Source organism: Lucilia sericata, unplaced genomic scaffold (assembly GCF_015586225.1).
Source record: "Lucilia sericata isolate MDLA Ls3-8-SP2 unplaced genomic scaffold, ASM1558622v1 Contig000179F_arrow, whole genome shotgun sequence".
In the NCBI taxonomy this organism is placed as follows: Eukaryota; Metazoa; Arthropoda; class Insecta; order Diptera; family Calliphoridae; genus Lucilia; species Lucilia sericata.
This window is the reverse complement of record NW_023994207.1, coordinates 53991-66242: the sequence shown is the minus strand read 5'-3', so window position 1 is coordinate 66242 and position 12252 is coordinate 53991. Positions and strand designations below refer to the sequence as shown.

Genomic DNA, 12252 nt, shown 5'->3' with positions numbered 1-12252 from the left:
TTCGCTTCTTCGGAAGTTCTTTTTTTACTGGATTCGTTTGTCGCTCTTATGGAAACTTAATATTAACGTCTTGTTGGTAGAGATGATTTGAGAATATATTACATAGAATGAGAATGATTACATAAGTTCTGCAAAATACATCGTTTCTGCCCGTATGAACAAAAAAATTAAGATTTTCAACTCACAAGATATTTATTCTAAAGACAATAAATGGGACATCCGTTTCCTACGAAGGTATTGAGTAGCGGGTTTTTAGCCCCAGCTTCACGACACATGATCAGGATGAGATTTCGTTCTATTCATTATTCAGTATGAGATTTCAGCAATCATTGAGCTATGTACTGACTGAGGATCTATTGTATATACTTAAGGCAAATATCTGGGTTTGGAAGCGAATTTTGAATGTCTCTTAAGAAGATGAATAATTATTTTAAACTAGAGCTACTCTGGGGTTAGCGTGTCATGGATGTTATGACAATTTCAAAAGTGTCACAATGTCCATAAGCAATGTGACATAAAGTCCATGGATTTCAAAGAGTCCATTTATCAAAAAAGGCTTGATTTAGCGAAGATAGTATTTAAAGAGTTTAAGACCCCTGCTCCCGGCCGAAGGCTCTTTATCCGGAATCAAAAATGCAACATACACCTACTCTGGGATCCTTGTCTATCTAATTTACCTGGTAATAATATTGCGGATAAATCATCTTAAACTGGTTCCATTAAAAGGGAAAATAACGCATTTTATATTGTAAATAATTTATACAATAGAAGCTGCCATATAACCAGACAAAATTTATAAAAAATGAATCCCAGAGAGCAAGCAGTTGCAAATCCGAATCTGACCTCAAGTCTCCATAATCATATTTTCCAGATAAACATTGAAAAATGCCCCCTTTTGGAAATATTTGAGACATTAAAACAGCGCGAAGTCACCTTCATTTATTAAATTTGATAACAGTACTAAGACACATTGAATTCTCAGATGATTTCCAAAAATGGCCAAAAACGGAGGTTTTTTGATATTTAGAACACGATATCTTAATGTGATACAGAAATTCTGAGGACAATTTCAGATTCAGCGAAGCTTAATCGTTTAGAAAAGTATAGCTTCGTCTCTGGGTTAAAAATTTGTTGACATGTGAAATTTATGGTTTACAAAATTTATTCGTTCCAAATGTTTGTTGGACTAGCATCAAATATGGGCACGAGGTTGAAAATAGAGGAAACAATAATGAACCCTAATTACCTATATATAACTCTACATAATAAATCCAATAACCAGTACGAAAAACATTCCAATACTCATAAATCTGTCATTGATATCTGAACATTTTGGAGAAAAAAGGGCGGACCTTCATCTGGGGGGCTTGGAGCACCCATATGAATTAAATAGAAAAATTTGTATATCTGAGAAACTATTAGAGCTAGAATCTTAAAGTTAAAGAATAACGGTCGGACTTTCAGTGGGGGTCACGGCATCTCTCATAGGAATTAAATACAAAATTTCGAATATCTGGAAAACTATTAGATTATTCAAATTTTTTATAAATTGCACTAAAATCTTAATTAACGTACGGAATAACTGGCGAACTTGCAATAATTTGCGTGGAATCTTCCATATGTGGAAAATTGTCTATCTGGAAAACTATTATAGTTAGAATCTTCAAAATCATTAAGTGAGTTCTTTTATTTATATTGCTTTTCGTTCAACAAAGCACGCTAGTATTACATTTTTGTTTAAATATATGCAAAAATTGAAACTACTCCGCAGAGAGTACTCTTCAAAGGATTAGGACTGGTCCAAAACTAATCCAAATATATGGAAAAAACATACACCTTTTAACATTTTGATGTCCTAGGAGAGGAACACGTAATCCAACCATGCATTACATGGGAGTAATCCCAAAACTACTCCTCGCCTTAATTATGAGATTACATGATCCGCAACATGGTCCCATGTAATCATAATTATGTTTAATATACCTGTATAATGATAAAAAGCGGCACAACTAAGTTTTATACAAGCCTTGATGACCTTACCAAATTTCATAAAGATCGGGCCTCATTTGACCCTAGCTCCCATACAAAGTCCCCTTCCGAAAATTGCTTGAATGTCCAAAATTAACTTATAAACATAAATATCGCGATGAAATTCAGCACAAATAAATATTATATAAATATATTTACAAAACTTTATCGGGCTTGGTGCATATTTGCCCCTAGCCCCCACATAAAGCCTCTTTCAGAAAATTAGTTTTTCATCCATAATTGCTTAAATGTATCGGAACAATGAATTAATATGAAAAATAAATCATATTTAATATTCATAACTGGTGTAGGGTATCATATGGTCGGTCACGCCCGACTATACTTTCTTACTTGTTTTAAACATAAACAAGAAATATAAATATCATTTGTGAGATCTGAAATCGTTTGACACATTTACATATTAACAACCGAAGAAGTTATCGAAAAAATTAATGATTCGTATAACAGTCCATATAACTACGTTTATTATACTTTTAATATATATTTGTTTTTTTTATTGGATTTATAAATTGTACATAAAATATCTTAAAGATTACATATACGTATTGATTGATTTAAATAATTATTCTTAAAAAAAATGTTAAGTAATTTTGATTATGAATAAAAATATATATTTATATATAGATTTCATTAAATATATAAGTATATAAAAGTAGGATTATTGTTAAATACGGTGTTATTGGTACGGATTAAATATTGTCTTTTATAAATGTTATTTTTTATTTTGGTACACATTTAACTATTATTTATTTGATTAAATATAATAATATTGCACAAATAATTTTGAATAATTAATAAATATATTAATAAAGAAGATCTTGGAAGTGAAACTGACCAGTGAATAGATTTCATAACCTAGAAAATTCTCATTAATACCTTAAAGGAATTGTAACAGTGATCTAATTAAGTTATAGTATTTTGAAAGGGATCTATAATTATCTATATATAATCTGTAGTATTTTTACTTCTAGATATATCAATTTCGAAATCCAAGATAAACTTTAAACAAAATCAACTTAAATTTATTATTTACACCTTATAAAATAAAACAATTCATGATTGATCATTAAATTAGATCTAATAAAACAATTTACAAATATTACTACGAATAAGAATATTTTTTAAAAAATAAAACACAGTTCTGTCAAAATATCTAAAACAATAATAAAACGAGAGACTGTAGTTAGAGGCCTAAACAAACATACAAATTTTAGAAAAAGTCTCTCGGTTTCGGTTGGGGATTTATGCCTCTATATTGTATACGTATGTTATAATGAACTTGTAACTATAAATTCAATTCCAAAATTTGAGGTTTCAGTTGTAGGAACTTTTCTTGTACCTCCTGGATTTCCAACGAATCAATGCCGCACATGGAAAGTTCTTTCAAAGACTTACATAGTTCGACTACGTAATCTATAGATTTGCCAGTTAAATTAATACAATTGCTAACATTAAGGCGTCTGAGACGTGGCAGTCCTTGGGCAATATGCAGCATGGCATCGTCATCTATCATTAGGCAGCTAGATATGGTTAAGTCTTCAAGGGCAGGACAATTTTCCACCAATTCCTCTATGCCCATGGAAGAAATTTTGTGACAATAGCCTAAAACTAATTTACGTAATTCGGTAAATTTTAAACCTTTTATAAGAGCACGATTGGAGAGATTACGACAGCCCCTTAAGCTGAGAGATTGTAAACCCCTAAGGTTGCTAATGGGGGCGGCTTGAACTCCGAAACCCAAAAGACCTTCATCGGTAATGCGTATACAGTCGTCTAATATTAAATGCTGCAGTTTTAGTTGATAACGAAAGATGCATTCTAATGTAGAGTCTGTAACAGATTCACGACAATTTTCCAAACTTAAATAGTTCAGATTAGGTAAACGTTGAGCCAATAGTCTCACCGACTCTACATCCATATCGGCCATATCATTGAGTACCAGGGTTTTAAGAGTGTTATTAGTTTGTGACGCCAAACCCTGCAGCAAACCTTTAGCCGTTACTTTAGAGCAGTGGGATATGTTTAAAGAGCGCAGTGTATGGCGTAGTAAACCAAAATGTTTGACACCCTCATCTGTTAATAAATTACAAAACATCAATTCCATATTTTCCAAAGTCTCGGGCCATTTGTGAATTATGAGTTTTAATAAAGCATCATCCACTTGCAGACCACCGCTTAAGTCACAATGTTGTAGAGGAGCTTCCTTGGGCAAACACTCCATAATCTCTTTTAACCATTGATAGCAGGAAACTCCCGTAATTTTTAAAGTTTCCAAGTTTTTAAACAATACAAACACCTGTTTCCATTTTGAAATCATTACAGGATTTGATCTTAATATAATCTCCAAATGCCTCAAAGAATTGCTATGAAATTGTAAAGTATATATCAGCAGTTCTTCATGTTCCCGATTCAATTCTATACAAAGTTTTTCCATTACCAGCGATAACTCTCTGGTCAAATTTAATATCATGTGGGTCTTGATGTAAGTGGTCACATTACTGCAGCTTATATCTAATGATTTGAAATTTCGAAATTTACTTAAATTAACCGAAAATGTGTTATCACTTTGTACGGTGGGTATATGGGTGACAATCAATTCCTCCAAATCCGGCAGACACTCATTCAAAATGGCGAATACCGGTGATTTGTACAGGCGCAGTTTGTGTATGTTTGTTCCCAGTGCTTTCAAAATCAATTGCAAATCATCACTTAATTCCAGACCATGTAATTCCAAAGTATCATACGACAGTCTCCTAGCCAACTCCTCATCATTGGCCAAGCAATCGTGCAGAGTGGCCATGTTGTCACGATTAATGATTAATTTGGATTTTCCCATAAATTCGGGCAGTTGGGTCAAATCATGCCAACGTTTGCAAACTAAGCGTATCTGCTGTAAATCACTATGAGGCAAATATTTAAAGATATGTATCAACAATTCATTGGGCAAATTGTTCCACAAAAAGTTGTGCTTTTTCTCCTGCTGCTGCTGCTGCTCTTCACACTCCAAAGCATTGGCCATGTCCAGCATATTGTTCATTTTGTATGTTAGCTAAAATTATAGAATTTTTCTTTTTTATTTATTTTGTACTTGAAAAAAAACTTTACTAAGAACAACAACACTAAACTATTGTGCTTGTACTATCGTTCTAAATTCTGTCTGTAATTTTGATAATCGTCTTTCGAAATATTTGTTGTAACTATTATTTCTTTTTGGGGGTTTTTCTTTCTATTTTAATGCCGGAAATTACTTAAATTGTTTATTTGTTTGTTTTTCATATTATTGTTTCTTTATATTCGTTATTTTTAAGGTGGTTGCCTTGGCAGAGTTTGTTTGGTGGATTTTTCCGTAACCATACAATTTTCAATATATACAAGATGCACTTTATTTTTTCATATTTAATTTTACACTCGATTGATTATAGTAAATATTAGATATTATATGCATTTGATACGTTTTCCATTGAATAAAAAGTTATCTTAAGGAAACGAGTTACTGGTAAATTACAATTAGGACCTTTGTCGACAAGCGGCAGTCGGAAAGAACGAATAAAAAAACTTGCTTTTCGATCTATTGTCAACATTAATAAAGTGTGAAGTAGTGAAAGATGTGAGGAAAAGATGTAGAATTTTCACCACAAATAACATATTTGAAGTGCTTCCAATGTACTTCAAAGTTGTGGAATGTAGCCAGTCAAATGGCAGTTATTTGCTCGACAGTGGTTTTGGTACCAATTGTAATCAAACTTCATTAACCGTTTCCCCGGTAATCGTTGTGTGTGCGACAATAAAAATTTCAATTGCGTGAACTATTTAATTTAGAGATAAACGATTGTTAAACTAATATGTATTTATTGTAATGAAAATAAAATACAAATTAGGTTATCCACAAGAGTTTATAAGAATTTTAAATTATATTTTATTAATTACACAGACCAACCAATTTTTAACCCAACGTATATACTTCTAAAGGATCGAGCTACACCGAATCTGGTATTAGAATTTTTCCATCACATCAAGTTTATGAGATATTAAATTTTAAAAATTTTGATTTTGATGGCCTGTGTTATTTTAAAAGGAATATAAATAGTTTTCAATATATCTTACTAAGGTATCAGCCACCTTTGCGATTCTCTTGATCTTAGCCGCTTTACCACCTTAGATCCTCGACATACAGTAAACATTGAAACCTTTACATTTTAAAAACTTCAATTTTTATTGGACAGTTTTAGATTTACATAGATATGAAATATTTTCGATTGGCGAATGATTATTAATAGGAATATTGAATATGGGGGGAAGGGGCAATTTTTGACCGATCCTCTTTATATTTGGTAAAAAGGTTTTGGCTCGTAAGGAACTTATTTGTGTCAAATTTCATAAGTATAATTAAATATTTAATCCATTTGTATTGAGCGTTAAAGTCATTTTCTGAAGGGAACCTTATATGGGAGGCGGGGTCAATTATGGGCCAATCCTCATACAATTAGTAGATAAACTTTGGGTCATATGAAACTTTTTTAGTGTTAAAGTCATTGTCGGAAGGGGACCTTATATGGGGGTACGGTCAATTATGAGCTGATCCTTATAAAATTTGGTAGGGAGATTTTTGGTCATACGAAACTAATTTATGTCGAATTTAGTCTCTATATTCGGTCTTTTATAACAGTTATTGTCAGGTAACACTGTATTCCGAGGGGGCACTTGTATGGGGGCTAGGTGAAAACATCGACTGATATAGCCCATTTTCAATACAAAACAAACAATCGTCCGATTAGCTTCAAAATAAAGCTTTAACCTCTGTTAAATATTGTTCCTACTTTAAGTATTACCCAATATGATTACTTTGAATCAAAATATGATTACTATGAACCATAATATGATTATTTTTAACTATAACCAAAAAAGTAATATGATGGCTTTAAACTACAATATCATTACTTTGGATCATAATATGATTACTTTAGAAAATATTATGATCATGTATGACAAAACTATTATGATATTTTGTTCAAATAATCATATTATGGTTTAAATTATCCAAATTATGATTAATCGGAATATAATAAGATGAAATATTATGATTATATTTTATAATAATATGATAATAATTATATTAAAATGTTTTGGCTAAAACCATAAATTTTATCATAATATGTTGCTTTTAGATTATGGTTGCCACAGATACGGCTTCAGCGAAATCATTAGAAGTGTTTACTCTGGTCTCAGGGAGAAAAATTTTTGTTCTGTGTTATTGCATGATTTTAAACTAAATTTGACTTAAAAAAGGTAAACATATTTATTTGAAATACACCTCAAATATGTATGTCATATTTTTTAATTATATACTTTTTAAATAAAATTACTTTTTGATAATTTGTTTAGATAAATATTGTCGGTGGTTTGGTATTTGTTTATCAATATAAAAAACAAATTATATGTCAAGGTTGATTTTATTTGATTTATAAAAGACAACTGAAGAACAAACATAAATATCTGTAACATATTTTTTACGATATGGTTTATTTTGTTTAAACAAAACTAATAATTTTTTGTAAAAAAAATTATTTTACAACAAGACAAAGAGAGAGATATAACAAAAAATGTTAATAATTTTTACAATATAAAAGAAAACATACATACACATGACATCATCAAATGTATGAACCTCATGAGAATGGGGGAATTTGAACAAAATATTAAAAAAAATGTGCTAAAGACTTTTTTGATACGAAAAAGTTTATTTACACTTTAACCTTGTAATTTGGAATGAGGGAAACAAAAATGTATAATTCACTGCCAATGTAAATAAGATTACAGAATAAGATTTTAGAGCGAGTTCGTTAAATTTAAACAAATATACATATGTATATAAAAAATTAATAGGTACATAGGTCGTAAAATGTGTATTCATAGGTAGTAAGTTAAAATATAAAAAAAGTAGAAAGTAGTTAATGTGTTTTTTTAGTTAAAATGTTTGTTTTTCATTTAACACACTTTTTTAAGAGACTTTTCTTTTGTTTGGAAAATTACCTATAGAGTTGCTACTTATACTTATAATAAGATAGTTTTTTCACCTCCAAATCTTGGTATCTAGTACTTGATAGTTTGCACAATAGTTTAGTTGTTTTTGTTATTGTTTTTACTTTTTAACCGACCGTTAAAAACCTAACAGGTCATTCATTTCACTTACCTGAGGGTTACTTAGTGCTTCCAACTTGTGAGTTGTTTTTATTTTATCCATTTTTCTTTATTGGGTTCTTTGACGTTTGATGTAAAGTATCAGGAACAATACAGGTTTGTGGATATTGCTGGCATCCGTTTGAAAAGAAAATGTTTTCAGTTTCTTTTTTTACTATAGTTTAAAATATTTTCATTTTTAATAAATGCAAATTTATTCCAATTACTTGTAATCGTATTTCTTTTGTATATGTATTTATTTAAATTAATTCAAACACTTTTTTTAATTTAATTTTCACATTTAATCATTGATTTTTTTTACAGTTTTTTCTCTATATGTTCAAGAACTTTTGTAACTTCTTTTCACACAAAATATAAAATAATGACAAAAACAGTAGGAAGAAACAAAATTTTAACAAAAATCTTGTGTATTGTATATTGTTGGATTTCTAGGGAAACGCAACAACAACAACCTGCGCAATAAAAATCATTGTAAAGAACGTACTCCAACTACGTATTACTAGTAAGCACTTCTATTTCTATTACGAATTTTTACTACGTACGGTACGGACGTTGGCTAGATGGATGACAACAACGTTTCAGGCGAATAAATGAAATGCGTATAAAGTATTTTTGAAAAAAAATTATGATTCTTTCAGATACAAATACACAACGCACACATACAATAAATACACTTTACGTATGAGTGAGTAACTGCTCTCATCTGTATGTTTATTCGTTTAACAAATGCTCATTAAATCTATTGAAACCATGAACATTGAACGTCTGTCTGCCAGTGAGTTGAACAAACTGTCAGCCAGTCCGTCAGTCAATGTTACAATCACCCTACTAGTTCATTCATGGTAATATGTTTGTTTTTGTTTATGTTCTCATATTTTCTCCCTCTCTCTTTCTCCCACTCTCTCTGTTTGTTATAATTGAGAGTCATGTAATAAGCCCTTTGGAAATTTTACAAGACTTTTTAAGGGTTACCAAACATTACAATAATAAATTGGTTTGATATAGTTAACTTTTCATCCGATTTTGAAAAGAATATTAAAATTTAAAATTTGGAATACCCTGTTCCGATTGGTGATAACAGGAATTTCGAACAAATTTCTCACATTTTATAGGTTGAAATCCAACTAACTTCTGCAAGGCTCAAACGCGTACCTTATTAGACGTTTAAGTTGAAACTATCCTGCATGACGTTGTAAAAACTTCCAAGGAAACACTTGACAGGAAAGAGTATGAAATGGCATCTTTCTCTCTTCTGTAGTCAAGTCTCTAAGGAACTTAAATGTAAACCACAAAATAACACACTGGACGGGGAAAACGCTAAAGAGCAGAACCATTACTTTCAGTTTGGACTCGGAAAAGACGGTATAGGGTTCAACTCGACAAAGACTGAATTTGTATCTTTTACCTGAAGATATAAAATCTCAGAATTTTAACCACCTTTACTGGATAGTAAAGTTTTTGAATATTCAGAGTATAATATTTGACTCCATGCTCTAGTGGAAACGTAATGCTGAGAGTCGAATAAGTATGGCGATTTACATTATTGAGGTCATAAGACCTCAATGTAATTCTAGACATATGTATGTACCAGCCCTTGATACCCTTATTAAATGTGTATCTTGTAAATCGTCTCTTAAACTTAGATGTAAACTTCGACTCGATACTCTCGTGGTAACGTAATGCTGAGAGACGGAATAAGTAGGGTGATCTCTATTCTAGTAAAAAAATCGGAATGCGAAGCGGAATAACCTCAGGCCAGTCTGGTAGTGATGCTAGACATACCTATTCTTGACACATAAATTAAATGAATATCTTGTAAAGGGGCTCTTTACATAGAGAGTCAGTTGCACTGATTTATGATCGCATCGTTCATGCACCATCCTACAAAAAATTGATCGAATCTAAGGCAACGGTCTTTCCGAATCTGAATATCATCGATCGATACGGCCGCGAGAAACCTCTGAGAACAAAATCTTGAGACGTCGAATATTACCGCATCTCTGAAGGCATCATGGTAAGGTCGAAATGTATTCTAAATTGTATTTACTACATGTCCCAACTTAGACGCCCCGTGGCATGTAACCTTGATGAACTTCCCCCATCTTGGTTTTATTGCAATCACGTGAAAAAGAGGTGCTATTAGTATCTCTAGTCTGTCGTGACTATAACCACATACTCTGGTACCTCGGGAACCGATAGCCAACAGAGCAGAGTTTCGGGCTTTTCGTATCCCGTTTATTGGAGAGGACCTCCTGGAATTCGCTGGAAGAGAATGTTAGTTAAAAAACTGATGAACCATAAAGTATATAATTCCGTGAAATTATGAAGCCAAGTTAGGTGTTACATCAAACCAAACTGCGATCAAACCTTCGAACATTATGGTTGCAATGTCTGTCATTAAAAAAGCTAGAAGCCTTGTATTTATACTACTAATGGTATTGAAGGGTTCTCTCTAGGATCAAAGTATCATAATTGTCCAAATTATGTCCAAGTGCTCTCACTAAAACGCGAATTACCTATACCTAACATAGTTTAGATGCTGTCTAAAAGTAGTGCCCAACAGTGTGAAGGTGAACAGTGAAATCATTGATAAGAATTTCAATTGTATAATCCGATCTGAATAAAAAGAAAACTTATAGGGACTGGATCAGAGGGACGCAAACTGGAACATCTTGTATTTCGAAAGTTTTATATTTACAACAAAGCTTGTTCGTAAAGTTGAATTTTGTAAATTTTCAATAGAAATAGATGTAATTTTTTTTTCCATTTCGCGTGAACTTGGCAACCCTTAAAACAACCACTTACATATTTTTCTTATTACATTTGAATCTACAAACATGATTACTTTGAATGGACGGCCTTGTCGCAATCTATACTACTGCTCTCTTATACAAACAATATAATAGAAATTCCATAAAATGAAAAAAAAACATAGAGAGAGAAAGAACCAAACAGAGATAGGGAAAATCATAACAAAACAAAGTGAAAATTGTAAACAAATCAAATCCCACGTTCTAAAACCTGTGATAACTAATAATCTACCTACACATACTACCAACAACATAACTTAACTTTTTTTAAACTAAGAGGATTAAGTTTTTTTTTTTAAGACGTTCTATTATAAAACTATTTTCACATAATTTGGTTAAAAAAAGAGTTGTTTTAGCGGCCTACACATAATATTAGAGGTTGTTAGACAAGTTATTTAGAAGTGACAAATGAATTTGATGAATAAATTAAGTAAAAATACTATAATTACTGATAGAAATAAAGTGCATTTTGTGGTCTAGCAAAAGGGAAAGAAATGTTAATATTAAGATTTTTAAAATGAATTAAATACATATGATTATTAATTGATTATTAATAAATTAAGTAGAAACACACAGACACAGAACAAACAGTGCATTTTATGGTCTAGTAAAAGTAATAGGAATATTGATATTATGAATTTTAAAATTAATTAAATATGTATAAATATGAATTATAAATTTTTAATTTTAACTTAATTGAAAAAAAAAAAGGATTGTTGGAATAATAAATGAGATTTTCCAAAAACTTGTTTAAAGGTTTTTAAAGAATTTTAATTTGCTTTTATAAGAATAAATTTCCATTGTATGTTCTTGATTTCATATTTTATATTGATTTTTTGGAATAATTTTTAGAGAAACTTCTAAATGTAACTACTGAAAGGTAAGTGAAAACTACTAAACTGAAATACCGACAAGAGGTGAATGTGAGGCTACTGAATAACTCAGACTTCCCAATATATTTTCAGTTTTAATATAAAATTTATCTCAATCCTACGTCTTGGTGGTATAAATATTCGTCTTGAAGAATCCTAAAATTAAATTCCGGGACTTTCATATGTTCATTTTAACATTGACTATCCTGCATATATCAAAACTTTCATATTTCAAATTGATTCCTTGATGAATTGATTACAGTATTATTATGGGCTTCTGGAGATGGAGTATTTTTGAACATTGTAAATACGTGACATAATTG

General features: G+C 30.9%; 1 protein-coding gene across 2 annotated transcripts in view; it reads right to left on the bottom strand.

The window, feature by feature from the left end:
• Positions 1-2487: 2487 nt before the first annotated feature.
• LOC119601622 (SCF E3 ubiquitin ligase complex F-box protein pof2) overlaps positions 2488-12252 on the bottom strand; it is a 37366-nt gene continuing 27601 nt past the window's right edge. The window contains exons 1-2 of one of the 2 annotated variants that reach the window (XM_037952662.1): positions 8240-9088; positions 2488-5098 (exon numbers count right to left, since the gene is read on the bottom strand). In XM_037952662.1, coding sequence (XP_037808590.1) covers positions 3335-5098; positions 8240-8290 — 1815 coding nt within the window. In that variant the 5' untranslated portion in view covers positions 8291-9088 and the 3' untranslated portion in view covers positions 2488-3334. Of the gene's footprint in view, positions 5099-8239; positions 9089-12252 lie in introns of those variants that run through there. The other variant, XM_037952663.1, reaches the window with a different exon arrangement.